General features: G+C 52.9%; 1 protein-coding gene across 3 annotated transcripts in view; it reads right to left on the bottom strand.

Annotated features, from left to right (window-relative positions):
- Window positions 1-2,649: 2,649 nt before the first annotated feature.
- ubqln4 (ubiquilin 4) overlaps window positions 2,650-17,334 on the bottom strand; it is a 58,215-nt gene continuing 43,530 nt past the window's right edge. For all 3 annotated transcript variants that reach the window (XM_067976079.1, XM_067976078.1, XM_067976080.1), the window contains 6 exons: window positions 16,529-16,745; window positions 15,304-15,443; window positions 13,114-13,197; window positions 8,351-8,466; window positions 6,615-6,846; window positions 2,650-3,192 (listed from right to left, as the gene is read on the bottom strand). In XM_067976079.1, coding sequence (XP_067832180.1) covers window positions 3,040-3,192; window positions 6,615-6,846; window positions 8,351-8,466; window positions 13,114-13,197; window positions 15,304-15,443; window positions 16,529-16,745 — 942 coding nt within the window. In that variant the 3' untranslated portion in view covers window positions 2,650-3,039. The remainder of the gene's footprint in view (window positions 3,193-6,614; window positions 6,847-8,350; window positions 8,467-13,113; window positions 13,198-15,303; window positions 15,444-16,528; window positions 16,746-17,334) is intronic.

The raw sequence follows: 17,334 nt of genomic DNA on the forward strand, positions 1-17,334 counted from the left end.
GGCGGCCGTGCCTTCAGCCGTCTGGGCCCCAAGTTCTGGATTTCCCTCCGTAAACCTTTACCCACCAGGAAAGACGTGATTGCACTAGAGAGGGTACAGAGGAGATTTACGAGGATGTTGCCAGGGCTGGAGAATTTTAGCTATGAGGAAAGATTGGATAGGTTGGAGGTGTTTTCTTGGAACAAAGGAGACTGAGGGGAGATTTAATTGCGGTGTATAAAATTATGAGGGGCCGAGATAGAGTGGATAGGGAGGACCTATTTCCCTTAACAGAGGGGTCAGTGACCAGGGGGCATAGATTTAAAAGTAATTGGTAGAAGGATTAGAGGGGAGCTGAGGAGAAATGTTTTCACCCAGAGGGTGGTGGGGGTCTGGAACTCACTGCCCGAGAGGGTGGGAGAGGCAGAATCCCTCAACTCATTTAAAAAGTACTTGGATGTGCACCTGAAGAGCCGTAACCTACAGGGCTATGGACCAAGAGCTGGAAAGTGGGATTAAGCTGGGTGGCTCTTTATCAGCCGGCACGGACACAATGGGCCGAATGGCTGCCTTCTGTGCTGTAACTTTCTATGATTCTATGAAATCTCTGCCTCACTACCTCCTCTCTCCTCCTTTAAGAATCTCCTTAAATCCTAATCTTTGACCACCTGTCCTAATATCTCATGTAGTTCATTGTCAAATTTTGTCCGATTACACAACTGTGAAGCGCCTTGGGGACAATTTACTACCTTAAAGGCACTATATAAATACAAGTTGTTCAGGGAACTCAAAGGTAGTGACAGACTCCGTATCTCTGTAACCTCCTCCAGCCCCCACAACCCTCCGAGATCTCTGCGCTCCTCCAATTCTGGCCTCTTGCCCATCCCCGATTTCCATCGCTCCACCATTGGCGGCCGTGCCTTCAGCTGCCTGGGCCCTAAGCTCTGGAATTCCCTCCCTAAACCTCTCCGCCTCTCTCTCCTCTTTTAAGACGCTCCTTAAAACCTACCTCTTTGACCGAGCTTTTGGTCACCTGTCCTAATATCTCCTTATGTGGCTCGGGGTCAGATTCTTGTTTGATAATCGCTCCTGTGAAGCACCTACGTTAAAGGCGCTATATAAATGCAGGTTGTTATTGGTTCTCACACACACACCTCACCCCATCCCTGTTTGCAAATGCAGTAACTTCAATGGGATGAAATCAAACTTTGCTTTTGGAACAAGGGCGGTTTGTTGGGGGGAGGTGGAATAACATACAATTAACAGGCCCCCCCACCCCCCCGACACAGCTTTCACAGTAATACTCCTTGCGTGCTGACAAGTGGGGTTAACGCTCTCTACACTTACCTGGGCAGCTGTCTTCAATCATGGGTGACGGTGCATGCCACTGATTCATGCAGAAGTGAGCGAGACGAGGAGAGGTCAGAGTACTCTGTACCCGCGTGTGTCCCCGGGGGCGGGGGGTGGGAAGAGAGCCTGATATTTGAAACAAAAAGCAATGGTTCCCCCAATGGCCTAGTGGGTCAGGGCCACACACTGCCAGGCTCCATCGGGGACCTGCGCGGAGTTAGTCAATCTCAGCCGGGTTCGGTTAGTCTCACAACCTCTGGGTTTGGGTAAAAAGGGAGGGTAATGTGCCTGGGTTCTGTGCTCCCGATCATCATCCAGTGGCCTGAGCTGGGAAGCGCGAGTCAGATGAAGCCAGGATCAGACTCGGCTGCGGGGCCCGACATGGTCAGCCTGGCGGCAATCTATGTCTGGAGTGGTGCATGAAGAACCCAGGTGGTTGGGAAAATGAGGGACAGACAGCACCTCCAGGGAACTGAGAGGGTTAAATTACGAGGACAGGTTGCACAGACTGGGCTTGTATTCCCTCGAGTGTAGAAGATTAAGGGGTGATCTAATCGAGGGGTTTGAGATGATTAAAGGATTTGATAGGGTCGATAGAGAGAAACTATTTCCTCTGGTGGGGCGAGTCCAGAACAAGGGGGCAGAACCTTAAAATTAGAGCCGGGCCGTTCAGGGGTGATGTCAGGAAGCACTTCTTCACACAAAGGGGAGTGGGAATCTGGAACTCTCTCCCCCAAAAAGCTGTTGAGGCTGGGGGTCAATTGGAGCTTTCAAGGTAGAGATGAGATTTTTTGTTGGTTAAGGGTATTAAGGGTTACGGAATCAAGGCGGGTAGGTGGAGTTAACATACAGATCAGCCATGATCCAATTGAATGGTGGAGCAGGCTCGAGGGGCTGAATGGCCTCCTCCTGTCCCTACGTAACAAGCAACACAAACGTTAGCGAGCGAGACAGAAAATATACATTGATCGAATTAGAGACGAGAGACGTTTTAGTAAATAGGGGGAGTTAAACACCGGAACTGAGGGGTTAAAACCTAGTGAACACCCTGCACTGAGATAACCACAGACCCAACCACACCCCCCACAACGAGGAGAGAGAAATCCGTCGTCAAAACGCGGCTGAACCCAACGGGACTCCGCGCACGGAGAACGCACAACAACCGATCAGACGCGAGAACATTTCTCTTTTTTTCCCCCGCACGAGCGAGCGGTCAGCCCCCACCGAGAGGGGCGCGGCGGATCGAACCTCTCAGCTGGCAGAGGCTCCAGGGGACTGGAGGGACGGTTTTAAAATGACGGGAGTGACTTGAGTCATTAGCAATGTTACTCTTTTATGTTATGTTCACATTTTTTTTTAAACCACTGGATCCAGGCTCTGGTAGCAAATACAGAACACAGAAGCAAAGTGGGAGGTGGGAGGAAGGGGGCAAAACAGGCCAACAAATGCTGTAAAGCAAGTGTTTGTTTTTCCATCTTTACAACTCAACAGGACAAAGTGTTTGTTTTTTTTCAATTATGCACTGGACGATATGTACTGGAAAGGGTGGAGATGAGTTCGAACGAGCTTTTTTTTTTGTGTGTGTTTAAATCACTTTGACTTAAAATGTCAGTTACGATCCTTCTGAGGAGCCTGCTCTCCCGCTGCAGAATAAAATAAATGATGAGAACGCCAGAGGGTGGGTTTCTTTCTCTCCTGCGTTTCTCGCGTTTAAGAGGGCTGGGAGCCCAGGAGTCTCTCGATAGCAGCGTTTATGTCCCCTCCGGTGGCTATGAGTGCCTGAAGGTTGGCCTCCCGGTTGATGAAGCCCATCGCGCTGAGCTGTTCCAGTTGCTGCTGAAATCGCACTTCGGGGTTCTGTACCTGCAAGGGGGTGGAAGAGAGTCAGTAAGGGGCCTGCTTTACCAGGAGATCAGACGGCCGTGAGCATTACAGCCCTGCTGAAGCATCTGGTTCAAACATTGAGCAGCTGAGCGCTAAAGACCAGGAAATGTCACCGTCCCGATCCCTCCTGCCCCCGCCCTGTTTTGAATCAGCTGATCACCGCTGGGTAAAGTGCAACAATTGCGCCCAGTGCCCCCTCCCCAATTACGGAAGGGGAAAATCAGCCAGGGAGGGCTAGCACCCTGATCACCATCCAGCAACTCCTGCCAGGAAGCCTGGTGTCAGGTGGAGGGGATCGGGTCTGTGCCTTCTACAGTCGAATAGCCTGTCGACACACATGAAGACTGGCCAATTAGAGGAGGTGCCACAGGACACCCAGTGCCTGTTGAACCCGGACCCCCTCCAATCAGTGCTGTCGGGGTCGGGCAATAAACTGGTGTCACAACTTGACCAGAGACCCATGCTGGACAATACAATGGTGTCGTAAACATTGGCTGCGATGCCCCCCATGGTGAACCGGACAATGGGCATTCGGGGCCTGGGTTAACACATGAATAAGTATCAGGGCAAGAGTGACACATATTAATCGTAGCCCAGTAAGAGTCAGCGCCTTATGGAAAAGATTTTATTTTTGATTCTAACTACAGTCACCACCACTTAAAACAGCCACTTACATTGGCCATAAGGCGATAAACCACTTGCATTAACGTCAATCTCAAAGTTGCCGGTTGAAGCGTCTTAAGTGCTCTGTTTATTTCGGGCAGAAACAGCTGTGCTCACTCACTAGTTCACACCTCTTTAACGTTCAATTACCTTGTGTACTTAAAGCCTTCTAATCCCCTCAGTGGAGAGCACTCTCACCTCCAAGTCAGAAGGTCGTGGGTTCAAGCCCCACTCCGAGACCTGAACCCATAATCCAGGCCGACGCTCCCAGTGCCAGTACTGAGGGAGTGCTGCACTGTCGGAGGTGCCGTCTTTCGGATAAGACATTAAACCGAGGGCCCATCTGCCCCTCTCAGGTGGACGTAAAAGATCCCACGGCCACTATTGGAAGAGGAGAGTTCTCCCCTGGGCCAATATTTATCCCTCAACAATCATTAAAAACAGATTATCATATGAACATACGAATTAAGAGCAGGAGTAGGCCATTCAGCCCCTCGAGCCTGCTCTGCCATTTGATAAGATCATGGCTGATCTGATTGTGACCTCAACCCTACTTTCCCATCTACCTACTATAACCTTTGACTCCCTTGTTAATCAGGAATCTATCTAACTCAGCCTTCAAAATATTCAATGACCCTGCCTCCACGACTCTCTGGGGAAGGGAGTTCTACAGACTCACGACCCCCAGAGAGAAAATTTCTCCTCATCTCCGTCTTAAATGGGAGACCCCTTATTTTTAAACTGTGGCCCCTAATTCTAGTCTCTCCCACAAGGGGAAACATCCCCTCAGCATCTACCCCTTCGAGTCCCCTCAGGATCTGATATGTTTCAATAAGATCACCTCTCATTCTTCTAAACTCCAGTGTATACAGGCCCAACTTGTCCAACCTTTCCTCATAAGATAACCCCCTCATCCCAGGAATCAGTTGAGTGAACCTTCTCTGAACCGCCTCCAAAGCAATTATGTCCTTTCTTAAATAAGGAGACCAAAACTGCTCACAGTATTCTAGATGTGGTCTTACCATTGCCCTGTATAACTATAGCAAAACATCTCGACTTTTATATTCCATTCCCCTTGCAATAAATGACAACATTCCATTTGCCTTCCTAATCACTTGCTGCACCTGCATACTAACTTTTAGTGATTCATGTACTAGGACACCCAGATCCTTCTGTACCTCAGAGTTCTGCAATCTCTCTCCATTTAAATAATATGCTGCTTTTCTATTCCTCCTGCCAAAGTGGACAAGTTCACATTTTCCCACATTATACTCCATCTGGTAAATTTTTGCCCACTCACGAAACCTCTCTATATCCCTTTGCAGACTCCTTATGTCCTCTTCACAACTTACTTTTGTATCATCAGCAAATTTAGCAACCATACATTCGGTCCCTTTATCCAAGTCATTGATATAGACTGTAAATAGTTGAGGCCCAAGCACTGATCCCTGTGGCACTCCACTCGTTACATCTTGCTAACCTGAAAATGACCCACTTATGCCTACTCTCTGTTTCCCGTTAGCTAACCAATCTTTTATCCATGCTAATATGTTACCCCTACACCATGAGCTCTTATTTTGTGTAGTAGCCTTTGATGTGGCACCTTGTCAAATGCCTTCTGGAAATCCAAGTACACGACACCCACAGGATCCCCTTTATCCACGTTGCTTGTTACTTCCTCAAAGAACTCTAATAAATTAGTCAAACACGATTTCCCTTTCATAAAGCCGTGTTGACTCTGCCTGATTGCATTGAGATTTTCTAAGTGCCCTGCTATAACCTCCTTAATAATAGATTCTAGCATTTTCCCTATGACAGATGTTAAGCTAACTGGCCTGTAGTTTCCTGCTTTCTGTCTCCCTCCTTTCTTGAATAGAGGAGTTACATTTGCTATTTTCCAATCTGATGGGGCCCCTCCAGAATCCAGGGAATTTTGGAGAATTAATACCAATGCATCTACTATCTCCGCAGCCACAACTTGTAAGACCCTAGGATGAAGTCCGTCAGGATCTGGGGACTTGTCAGCTTTTAGTTCTAATATTTTTTTACAGAACCCATTCCCTGGTGATTGTAAATGTTTGAAGTTCCTCCCTCCCTTTCACCTCTTGATTCACAATTATTTCTGGCATGTTATTTGTATCCTCTACAGTGAAGACGGACGCAAAATATCTGTTCAATTCATCCGCCATTTCCTTATTCTCCATTATTAATTCCCCAGACTCACTTTACTTACTCTTTTCCTTTTTAAATACCTGCAGAAACTCTTACTATCTGTTTTTATATTTCTAGCTCGCTTTCTCTCGTACTCTAATTTCTCCCTCCTTATTCTTTTAGTCATTTTTTGCTGTTTTTTATATTCTGTCCAAATTATCTAGTCACCACATTGCTGTCTGTGGGACCTTGCTGTGCGCAAATTGGCTGCTGCGTTTCCTACATTACAACAGTGACTTGAAGTACTTCATTGACTGTCAAGCGCTCTGGGTCGTCTTGAGGTCGTGAAAGCTGCTGTCGAAATGCAAGTTCTTTAAGTGGTGAGCAATAAGCACCGAGTGCAGTTTAAATAAAGCGAGTTGCATTGCGTGTAGTATTGTTTAGTTCATTCAATGGCAACCTACAACATTCTTGTCCGTTACCGTGATAGCACTACCCCGTTATACCAGCTATCGCATACAAATCATGCTCGCACGAGCGCGCCCACTGTAAGCGGTGAGGATTGTAAACGCTCTCTGGCTTCTTACTTGAGTATTAGCCCCAGCTAACATCTGTAACATCTGCTGCATCAGCTGCTGCTGTGGGTTGCTGCTGCCGGCCCCGGGGGTCGTGGGCGCCGGGCTCTCCGAACTCGTGTTCACGCTCCCCGTGCTGGCCGTGGTTGTTGTTGCCGTTGTGGGCGTTGATCCGATGCCCAGGCCTCCGAGCCCACCGAGACCACCGACAGAACCAGGGGCACCGGGGGTCGCAGGACTGAACCTGAGCACAAAAAACACAAGTCACCATTTACAGGAAGCTTTTCAATCGCCCGTTAATCTGTACAGGGCAGCACGACAGACAGCGCCAACTGCTTCACCCGGGTAACACGGGCACAAGGCCTGTGGTCCACTCCCCCGCCAGGCCCCTCCCCCACTCTCTCACCGCCAGGCCCCTCCCCCACTCTCTCACCGCCAGGCCCCTCCCCCACTCTCTCACCGCCAGGCCCCTCCCCCACTCTCTCACCGCCAGGCCCCTCCCCCACTCTCTCACCGCCAGGCCCCTCCCCCACTCTCTCACCGCCAGGCCCCTCCCCCACTCTCTCACCGCCAGGCCCCTCCCCCACTCTCTCACCGCCAGGCCCCTCCCCCACTCTCTCACCGCCAGGCCCCTCCCCCACTCTCACCGCCAGGCCCCTCCCCCACTCTCTCACCGCCATGCCCCTCCCCCACTCTCTCACCGCCAGGCCCCTCCCCCACTCTCTCACCGCCAGGCCCCTCCCCCACTCTCTCACCGCCAGGCCCCTCCCCCACTCTCTCACCGCCAGGCCCCTCCCCCACTCTCTCACCGCCAGGCCCCTCCCCCACTCTCTCACCGCCAGGCCCCTCCCCCACTCTCTCACCGCCAGGCCCCTCCCCCACTCTCTCACCGCCAGGCCCCTCCCCCACTCTCTCACCGCCAGGCCCCTCCCCCACTCTCTCACCGCCAGGCCCCTCCCCCACTCTCTCACCGCCAGGCCCCTCCCCCACTCTCTCACCGCCAGGCCCCTCCCCCACTCTCTCACCGCCAGGCCCCTCCCCCACTCTCTCACCGCCAGGCCCCTCCCCCACTCTCTCACCGCCAGGCCCCTCCCCCACTCTCTCACCGCCAGGCCCCCCCCCCACTCTCTCACCGCCAGGCCCCCCCCCCACTCTCTCACCGCCAGGCCCCCCCCCCACTCTCTCACCGCCAGGCCCCCCCCCCACTCTCTCACCGCCAGGCCCCCCCCCCACTCTCTCACCGCCAGACCCCCCCCCACTCTCTCACCGCCAGACCCCCCCCGCTAGACCCTCCCCCCTCGTGCTGGGTTTTATGGTGGGGGGGGGGTGTAATCGGAGTTTCCTTTGGGTGGGTGCGGTCTGGATCAGGGTATTAATCAGCATGGATACACGATGGGCACGTCAGCCCGCTGTGTCAGCGCGGTCCATCACACTGATGCCCAAGCTTTACAAGTGCGTACACGGAGGGGAGGGGATTCTATAAACTGATGCCTCAACAACCAGGGGTTAAGGTGGGGGGATGGGGGTGGAAGAGAGGGGAAATCAGCCAGCAGGGGCAGGCAGGGGCTCAGCTCTGACACTTTCCACAGCTGAATAGTGAACACAACTCACTCCTGTAGAACAGGCGAGGTGCCACAGGAACTGCCCCCCACCCCAGCAACGACGGGGGGCACGAGGGCAGGAAGCTGCCACCTTGTTTTAAGTGGCGGGTACGTTTGGCCCTGTGCTGATTCGGCAGAGTGTCTCACCCTGGCAGGAGTCCTGGTGCCTCGTTCTGCAACGTCTGCAGCCCCTGTTGGATCTGAAGCAGGGCCTGCATCGCTCGGGGATTGGCCATTACCGACAGCACATCAGGATTCTGCATCTGGAAGAGAAAAAAAACTTTACATACAGACTCTAGATCATAGAATCGTACAACACAGGAGGAGGCCATTCGGCCCGTCGTGCCTGTGCCAGCTCTTCGAAAGAGCTGTCCAATTAGTCTCCTGCTCTTTCCCCATCGCCCTGCAAATATTTTCCCTTCAAGTATTTATCCAATTCCCTTTTGAAAGTTATTATTGAATCTGCTTCCACCGCCCTTTCAGGCAGCGCATTCCAGATCAGAACAACTCGCTGCGTCAAAAAAATTCTCCTCATCTCCCCCTCTGGTTCTTTTGCCAATTATCTTCAATCTGTGTCCTCTGGTTCCCGACCCTCCTGCCACTAGAAACAGTTTCTCCTTATTTACTCCATCAAAACCCCTTCATAATGTTGAACACCTCGATTAAATCTCCCCTTAACCTTCTCTGCTCGAAGGAGAACAATCCCAGCTTCTCCACATAACTGAAGTCCCTCATCCCTGGTACCATCCGAGTAAATCTCCTCTGCACCCTCTCCAAGGCCTTGTCATCCTTCCTAAAGTGCGGTGCCCAGAATCGGACACAATACTCCAGCTGAGGCCTAACCAGTGATTTATAAAGGGATTAGCACAACTTCCTTGCTTTTGTAATCTCTGCCTCTGATAATAAAGCCCAGGATCCCGGATGCTTTAACAGCCATCTCAACTTGTCCTGCCACCTTCAAAAGATTGAGAACAATCCCAGCTTCTCTTGTTCCAGAATTCGGGCCCCCCCCCAGCACTTCATTCAGAGATTTACTTGCATGCTGCACCTGCCCCAAATCTGCAGCAGCAGGAACGGCCCACAGTGGACTGGTGCAAGCTGGTCCATACCCAGCTGGCTGGAAAGCCTGTAAAAGCGATTCATTTGGGAGGCTGGTCTCAAGGTCCAGGGCATCGGGTTCTGCCGGCTCAGCCTCTGCCCAGCCCCGGGACGAGTGCCGTGACGACCTGAACCCGGTGAGCTTATGGTGCCCGACAGGTGGCTGTCGGCAGACCCACGACCGAGAAGCAGCACAGCACTTGAGTCGTCTTAAATTGAGAGCAGAGCCGAGTTGGCCACTCTCTCTCTCTCTCTCCCCTCTGAGTCAGAGGGTCATGGGTTCGAGCCCCACTCCACAGACTTAGCCTCATAATCCAGGTCCGACACTCCCAGTGCAGTACTGAGGGAGTGCTGCACTGTCGGGGGTGCCGACTTTCGGATGAGACATTAAACCGAGGCCCCGTCTGCCCCTCTCAGGTGGACGTAAAAGATCCCACGGCCACTATTGGAAGAAGAGCAGGGGGAGTTCTCCCCGGTATCCTGGTCGATATTTATCCCTCAAACAACATCACAAACAGATACTCCAGTCATTTATTACTTTGTTGTTTGTGGGATCTTACTGTGCGCAAATTGGCTGCCGCATTTCCTACATTACAACAGTGACTACACTTCAAAAAGTACTTAATTGGCTGTAAAGCGCTTGGGACATCCTGAGGTGGTGAAAGGCACGATATAAATGCAAGTCCTTTCTTGTTGAGTGTGAGGAGCTGCCAAACGGTCACTGAGGCCAGGAGACCCAGCCCAGAGATCGCAGGAGCCGGACTCTCGAAGGATTGATCCTTTGTTGTCTCCAATCCTCTCCATCGCACCACCGCTGATCCTCGGAGGTTCAGGGTGCTCCCAACCTCATTAGGAATCGTTCATACTGATCCAGATCAATCCTTGAACATTGAAAGGAGTCCCGTTTCCCTTGGCAGGTGTGGACTTCCTCACTCGGAAGCCGCCCGTCCTCCTTCGTGCCCCGAGCTTGATGATGGGTTGACTGTTCTGCTAGAGTTTCTTCACTTACTCCCCTCCAGAGGAGATGAGCTGCAGCCGTTGCCCAGTGGTCCATGTGCAGGATACTTGGAAGCAGCCAGTACAGCTTCTGCAGTCCAGACTTGTTGGGGATCAGCGGGAGCAGACAGTTCAACATTTCCCGGGGAGGAATCTCATCCTGGACAGCAGCAGAGTGAACTAGTGCCCAGGGCGAGCCCCCGCCCCGAGGGCGGGGCGAGCCGGTGCCAGGGGCGAGCCGGTGCCCAGGGCGGGGCGAGCCCCCGCCCCGAGGGCGGGGCGAGCCGGTGCCCAGGGCGAGCCGGTGCCCTGGGCGAGCCCCCGCCCCGAGGGCGGGGCGAGCCGGTGCCCAGGGCGAGCCCCCGCCCCGAGGGCGGGGCGAACCGGTGCCCAGGGCGAGCCCCCGCCCCGAGGGCGGGGCGAACCGGTGCCCAGGGCGAGCCCCCGCCCCGAGGGCGGGGCGAACTGGTGCCCAGGGCGAGCCCCCGCCCCGAGGGCGGGGCGAACCGGTGCCCAGGGCGAGCCCCCGCCCCGAGGGCGGGGCGAACCGGTGCCCAGGGCGAGCCCCCGACCCAAGAGCGGGGCGAACCAGTGCCGAGGCCTGAGCACAGGGTAAGCTCCATCCCTCAACAGTGTGGCGCATAAAGTTAACCCAACCATATCGATATGCCCCATCCTCATTCACATGCTCCTTGCTCAGAACCCAAACAACGAGCAACACATCCTAAATCATATCTTGCTCAGGCCGTCTTTCTCGAACTCTTGTAACACTGTGCAATGCGGAGCAAGGGGATGTGGCTCAAATGTGGGCAGATAGGCTCTGCATCGTTTGTCAGCAAACAAACCACCCCCCTGCCCCCCCCCATAGAGGGTGTTTGACCGCCGGCACCCACTAAACAGAGATCTACCAACAGGACAAAAGGCAGCGATGGCACAGCCCAGGATGATGCTTTCGGTACCCCAGAAGGGGGAAGGGTGGGCAAAATATAATGTAAAACCTACAGCATAGAAACAGGCCATTTTGCCAACTGGTCTATGCCGGTGTTTATACACCACACGGGCCTACTCCCATTCTATACCCTGTCCGTGTTTCCCTCTCCCTCATGTATGCATCAAGCCTCCCCGTAAAGTTATCAATGCTTCTGCTTCAGCCACTCCATGTGGCAATGAGTTCCACATTCTCACCACTCTCTGTGCAAAGGAACTCCTCCTAAATTCCTTTATTTGATCTGTTAATGACCATCTTATATTTATGCTCCCTTGTTCTGGACTCACCCACAAGTGGAAATCGTCCACTCTATCGAACCCCGTCATAATTTTGAAGACCTCTATCAGGTCTCCTCTTTTCCAGAGACAAGAGCCCCAGCCTGCTTAATCTTCCCTGATAGTTGCACCGTCTCAATTTACAAGGTTAACATCCTTGTAAATCTTTTCTGCACTTTCTCCAGTGCTTCAATATCCTTTCCTGTAGTGTGGAGACCAGAACCGCACACCGTGGTGTGGTCCGACCAAGATTCTATCCAAATTTAACATTACCTCCCTGCTTTTGAATTCTATTCCCCTAGAAATTAACTTTGAGATTTATCTATCTGTAATCCCAGGATCTCTCTGCTCCCCTACCCTATTTAGTTTCATACCCTCCCAGGAATAAATGAATGAAATTGAACCACCGTGCTATATTTGCTATATTGAATTGCATTCACCATTTACCCACCCACTCAAAGCCTGTTTATGTTTCTCCTGTACATGACCCTTTTAGAAATCCATGCTGACTATTTTTATTATATTCTCTGACTCTAGATGTATTGTTGTTAGATCTTTTGGCAAAGATTCTAGTATCTTCACTGGATTAGTTCTATTTTTATAATTGCTGTTTGTCAGTCCTCTGGCCCTATTGTTTTTCTATTGATTTTTTATACCTGCACACTATTGCATGCTGTCTCCTCCCTAGTTTCCTAACGGTCTCTGTGGGTGTAAATCCACCTGGGCCAGGGCTTTATCCTTCAGTTTGTCTAGTGTCTCCTTTCTTTCCACGTTGACTGTTGTAATATCTCTCAGGACTACCGTTATTTCCCTCGAAAGACTGAAAACTCAGGCAAACTATTTATTCAATTTCCAGTCCATTTCTGTATCATCGCCTCTGACTTTATGCTGCTCGGCCTTCAACAGTTCAATTCATTTTCAATTAATTTTGTGCTCAAGGCGACAGCTGAGCAAACAAACACTTTCTAAATCGGGAGCATAGTGCCTGCATCGAACTACACTACACCCAGCGTTTGATAGAGTGAAATATCTGCTGCACAACACTCCCAGGGCAGGTACAGCACGGGTTAGATACAGAGTAAAACTCCCTCTACACTGCCCCATCAAACACTCCCAGGGCAGGTACAGCACGGGTTAGATACAGAGTAAAGCTCCCTCTACACTGTCCCATCAAACACTCCCAGGGCAGGTACAGCACGGGATAGATACAGAGTAAAGCTCCCTCTACATTGTCCCGTCAAACACTCCCAGGGCAGAGAGCTCCCTCTATACTACCCTGTGTGCCCCAGTTCTACATGCAATGGTGCTTGAGGATAACATTTTCCCCCAGTAGCAATCCCGTGACCCCTCTGAGCAAGGCCACCTAATCGCTGTTGAATTCGGGACAGTTTTCAGGGCCCGTACTCCCTTGGACAGAGACTGCCCTAACTCACTTCACCCAGAGCCCCCAAGACAGCTGACAGCAAGCTGCAGAAGGCAGCACTCGCTCCTCAAAGGACCGACCCTGGAACTGAGCAAACAACTACTGAACACTGTGTGACCATTTGCTTTACCTGCTGCAAGAAGATGGGCATCTGGAGTCTGAGCTGATCCTGCAGCTGTGTGTTGCCAGCGAACAAGGGGTTATTCATCAAAATCTACAAGACAGAATGGGTGGGGGGGGGGTGGGAGGTGGGAATGAGAAAATCATTAGTGAACAGAGTCACAGCAACCCCAAACACACACACTGCACAGAAGGACTTGAGTTCAGGAACACGAGGAACTTGTAAAGCAGGGACTGTAGGACATCTGCAGACAGGCAAATCAAGAAGGGCTGAATGGCAATCCTCACCCATAATTAGGCCATTTGGAGCAGCCAGCTTCAATTTGAGATCGTTTTTTGTACAACCCCGTGAGAGACAGACCAGATTAAGGCTGCGTCTCAGCCTCTGCCCACGCACGGTCCCGCGGCCCGGTGCATTTTACGTGCAAGCGCCGGTGCGCTGCGGCGTCGCGAGTATTCTTTACGCTGCTTCCCAGTTTACAGCACCGAGCCCCAATCAGGGGTTAAAAATCCTGCTGTGCCGCTCCTGGTGCCCGCCGGGGAGTGGGTGTCAGGAAATGGCGCCCTCCCGTGCCGCGATTACGCAGCCGTCAGCGGTAGCGGGCAGGAAGTCAGGAGCGGAGGCGACGCAATTTCTCCGAGAGCAGAAGTGGGAACTTGATCCCAAGGACATCGCCCCTCGTGCAAATAAAATCGGCAGCCAACAGTCACTCCTTCTACTTGAAGTCGCTAATTGATTTTAAGGCAGGGGCTCTCTCCGAAGGGGACTCCCAGTCCGTAAGGGAGATGGCGACAGCCTGGTTTATAGTGCTCTCAGCTGCAACTGGATGCAGCACCCCACTACAGTAAGGCAGCAGGCTCGTCTGAGGTCACCCTGTTTGCGTTGTAGGGGGACTCAGAGGGATGGAGGCAGCACCACAGCGAGCGCAGGTCTACAGCTGCTCTACACGTGCGTTCCTAATTTTCCCTTCTGGCTGGAAGGTTTCCCCGGGGATGAGGGGACATGGCAGGGGGCAGCTGTCCGCTCAGGCCGATATACACAGCGCAGAGTGCTCTCCCTACCCAGCGCCGAGCAAACATCATCGGCCCCTCGAGGTAGTTCCTCAGAATAAAAGGGGGTATCGAGAACACAGCCCCCCCAACAGAAATCGTCACTTAACGGAGCTCAGGGACAGTCCTTTACGTCTGGCTCAAGTCGAATGCTACTGACCGTAGTGTGTTCACGCATAAACACACAGTTCTGTTGGCAACTGAGGGGACAGGTTACTGTTTCGAATTAGACTCTGATCAGGCTGGTCAAGTCAGCTCATGGCCGAGAAAGAGCAGGGAGCAGCCGGGAGGGCCCATTCAGAAAGCGGCCCCCGCCCCCCTTACCCCACCTCCAAATCACAGCATCCAACCGGCACATGAATGACTCCAGGGCTGTATTCTGTGTAGGCCATTCAGTGCCTCACCTTAAAGCCACAACGCAGGAATCCCATTCTAACTGGGCTGGTGGCAGATGTGGGGGCCAAACAAGAGCCTCCCACTGCCCGAGCTGGAGACCGCTGCTCACTGCTGAGTGTGAAGGACCTTGTGATTCAGGACAAACCTCACTACCAGGGGTTTTGATGGAGTAAATAAGGAGAAACTGTTTCCACTGACAGGAGGGTCCGTAACCAGAGGACACGGATTTAAGCTCATTGGCAAAAGAACCAGAGGGGGAGATGAGAGGAAATTTTTATCGCGGTGTGAGTTGTTCTGATCTGGAATGCGCTGCCTGAAAGGGCGGTGGAAGCAGATTCAGTAATAACTTTCAAAAGGGAACTGGATAAATACTTGAAGGGGAGAAAATTGCGGGTCAACGGGGAAGTAGCAGGGGGGAGTGGGACTAATTGGATAGCTCTCTCAAAGAGCTGGCACAGGAACGATGAGCCGAATGCCTCCTTCTGTGCTGTACGATTCTCCCCGAGAGGCAGCCAATGACTTGGATTGCCCTTTAGGGCTCTGCCTCCCGGCAGTGCCAGCTCCAGTTACGGGCAGCACCGATCACTCTCTCAGGTGCTCACTAACCCAGTGAGCTGTGCTCTCCCGGTTTCACGCGGAACCTACAGGTAAATTCGGTGATCCCGGCGGGGAGCGCTGGTCAGACAGGCAGCGCTAGAGCGCCGATCCCTCTGAGCGAGGCGTTTGGCGACGGGGACCCCGGCCATTCCAGTACCTGTGAGGCGAGGTCGGGGTTCTGGGACAGTGACTGCATCATGCTCCTCATGTATGGCGCAGACAGCATGTTCTGTATTAGCTGCGGGTTCTCTGAGATCTGCTGCATTAGGCTCTGCATCCCGGGGCTGTTGAACATTCCTGCGGGAGAACGGAGAGAAAAAGAAAAATCAGGCGGGGCTCGAACCACTGTCTGCGGCAGTCAGGTCCTCCTCGAACGGTCATTTTGGTGAATCTGCGCTGCCCGCTCCCCCCCCCTCCACAGTCAATAAATCCTTCCTGAGATGCAGTGCCCACAACTGAATGCGGTATCTCCAGATGGGGTAAAAGCTGTCCCTCCTCCTGAGGTCCAGTTTATAAGGTACCAGCCGCTCCCCACACGCAATGGCTCAGCTGCTGAAAATGTCTTCAAGTGATCCCCTTCTTCCCTCTCCTCCCCCCTATTATTTTTCTCTCCCCCCCCCCCCCCCCCCCCCCCCACCCCGCAGGAAGGTGTTGACTCCCTTGCTGCGGTTCCTCAGTCCCGATATTTGCGAGGATCCTCCGTTCGTTCAGCAAGGATTGACGATGCCAGGAGCAAGAGCTGCACTTGTACACCCCCTAGTGGGCACCTGAGGATCGGCAGCGCTGGAAGCCCAGGAGCAGACCAGCTGCAGGGGAACTGAGGCAGGGAGGGGGCGAGATTGAGTAGTTAGAGGGAAAATGCAACGGGCAGGCTGGCAGTGGGGGGACGCAGCGGTAGAATAAGGAGAGATATTACACTGATCCAGGGCTGATCTTCTGAGGTTGAGGTTAAGCCATATAGTTGGGACAGTGTGGAGGGAGCTTTACTCTGTATCTAACCCTGTACCTGCCCTGGGAGTGTTTGACGGGACAGTGTAGAGGGAGCTTTACTCTGTATCTAACCCGTGCTGTACCTGCCCTGGGAGTGTTTGACGGGACAGTGTAGAGGGAGCTTTACTCTGTATCTAACCCGTGCTGTGCCTGCCCTGGGAGTGTTTGATGGGACAGTGTAGAGGGAGCTTTACTCTGTATCTAAGCCGTGCTGTGCCTGCCCTGGGAGTGTTTGATGCCGTTATTGGGTGCCTGAGCTGGAAAGGATTCGATTCCCCAGTACCTTAATGAGCGTAAAAAAGACTAAAGGAGGGCAGACAATCGCTTGATTCTCCTGTGCTGCACCACACAGGGTCTAAGTGGACTAGCCCATCTGTGATAGAATTACGTACCGTTCCCTAGACTCCCTGCACTGATGCCGAAGGGATTCGATACAGGCGGCGTTGTCTGGTTAGTGCTGTTTCCGCCCTCGGTACTGGAGCCGGCAGCCGGGGAGGACGGGGACGTCGGGACCCAGGGGTTGGGCAGGGGCTCCCTGTTCTCGGTCCGGGACGGCTGGGCATTGCTGTCTGAGCCTCCGCCCAGGGCCGTGAACGGGTTGCCGCCAAACTGCAAACGCAGAACAAAGCAGGTTAAAGTAGAACAATCGAGTACTTGGTTCCGCTTCTGCACAGACTACCCCGCCTGCACCACCGGGCCACAGCACGCAAAGGTGGCACAGAGAGCTGATTCCCCGACACACTGCAGAAGAGTGGGGACACGGATCTATACCCCTCTCTACTCAGCCGTGACTCAGTAAAAGGTGCAGAGCCAACCATCACCCCCCTCCTCCCCAGAGACGGTAGGAGAACGCTCTGGAGGGTCACTCCAAGCCACGGCCACACACGTTTGCGTTTAGCGAGCAAGGGCAGCGGCCCAGGAGGAAGGCGTGTGCTCCCTCCTCAATCGGGGGGCCGATGGTTAAGTGACCGTGGAAGGTCAGAGCCTCGTGGGTCACATGCAAAGCTCCAACCCCCGTCCCCATTAATCCCCGGATATCTCAAGCTGCTGACGCAAACAGATCCTGGTGCTCGGATTGAAGATTTAACCAGCAATCAGGCAACAGCCCGTTCCAAACCTCCAGGCCCACAAAACTCAAAACAGGACAGAGCAGTAAAACATAACATACATGCAAATCTGACGGAGCTGTCTGGACCCT

Source organism: Heptranchias perlo, chromosome 44 (genome assembly GCF_035084215.1).
Source record: "Heptranchias perlo isolate sHepPer1 chromosome 44, sHepPer1.hap1, whole genome shotgun sequence".
Taxonomy (NCBI): domain Eukaryota; kingdom Metazoa; phylum Chordata; class Chondrichthyes; order Hexanchiformes; family Hexanchidae; genus Heptranchias; species Heptranchias perlo.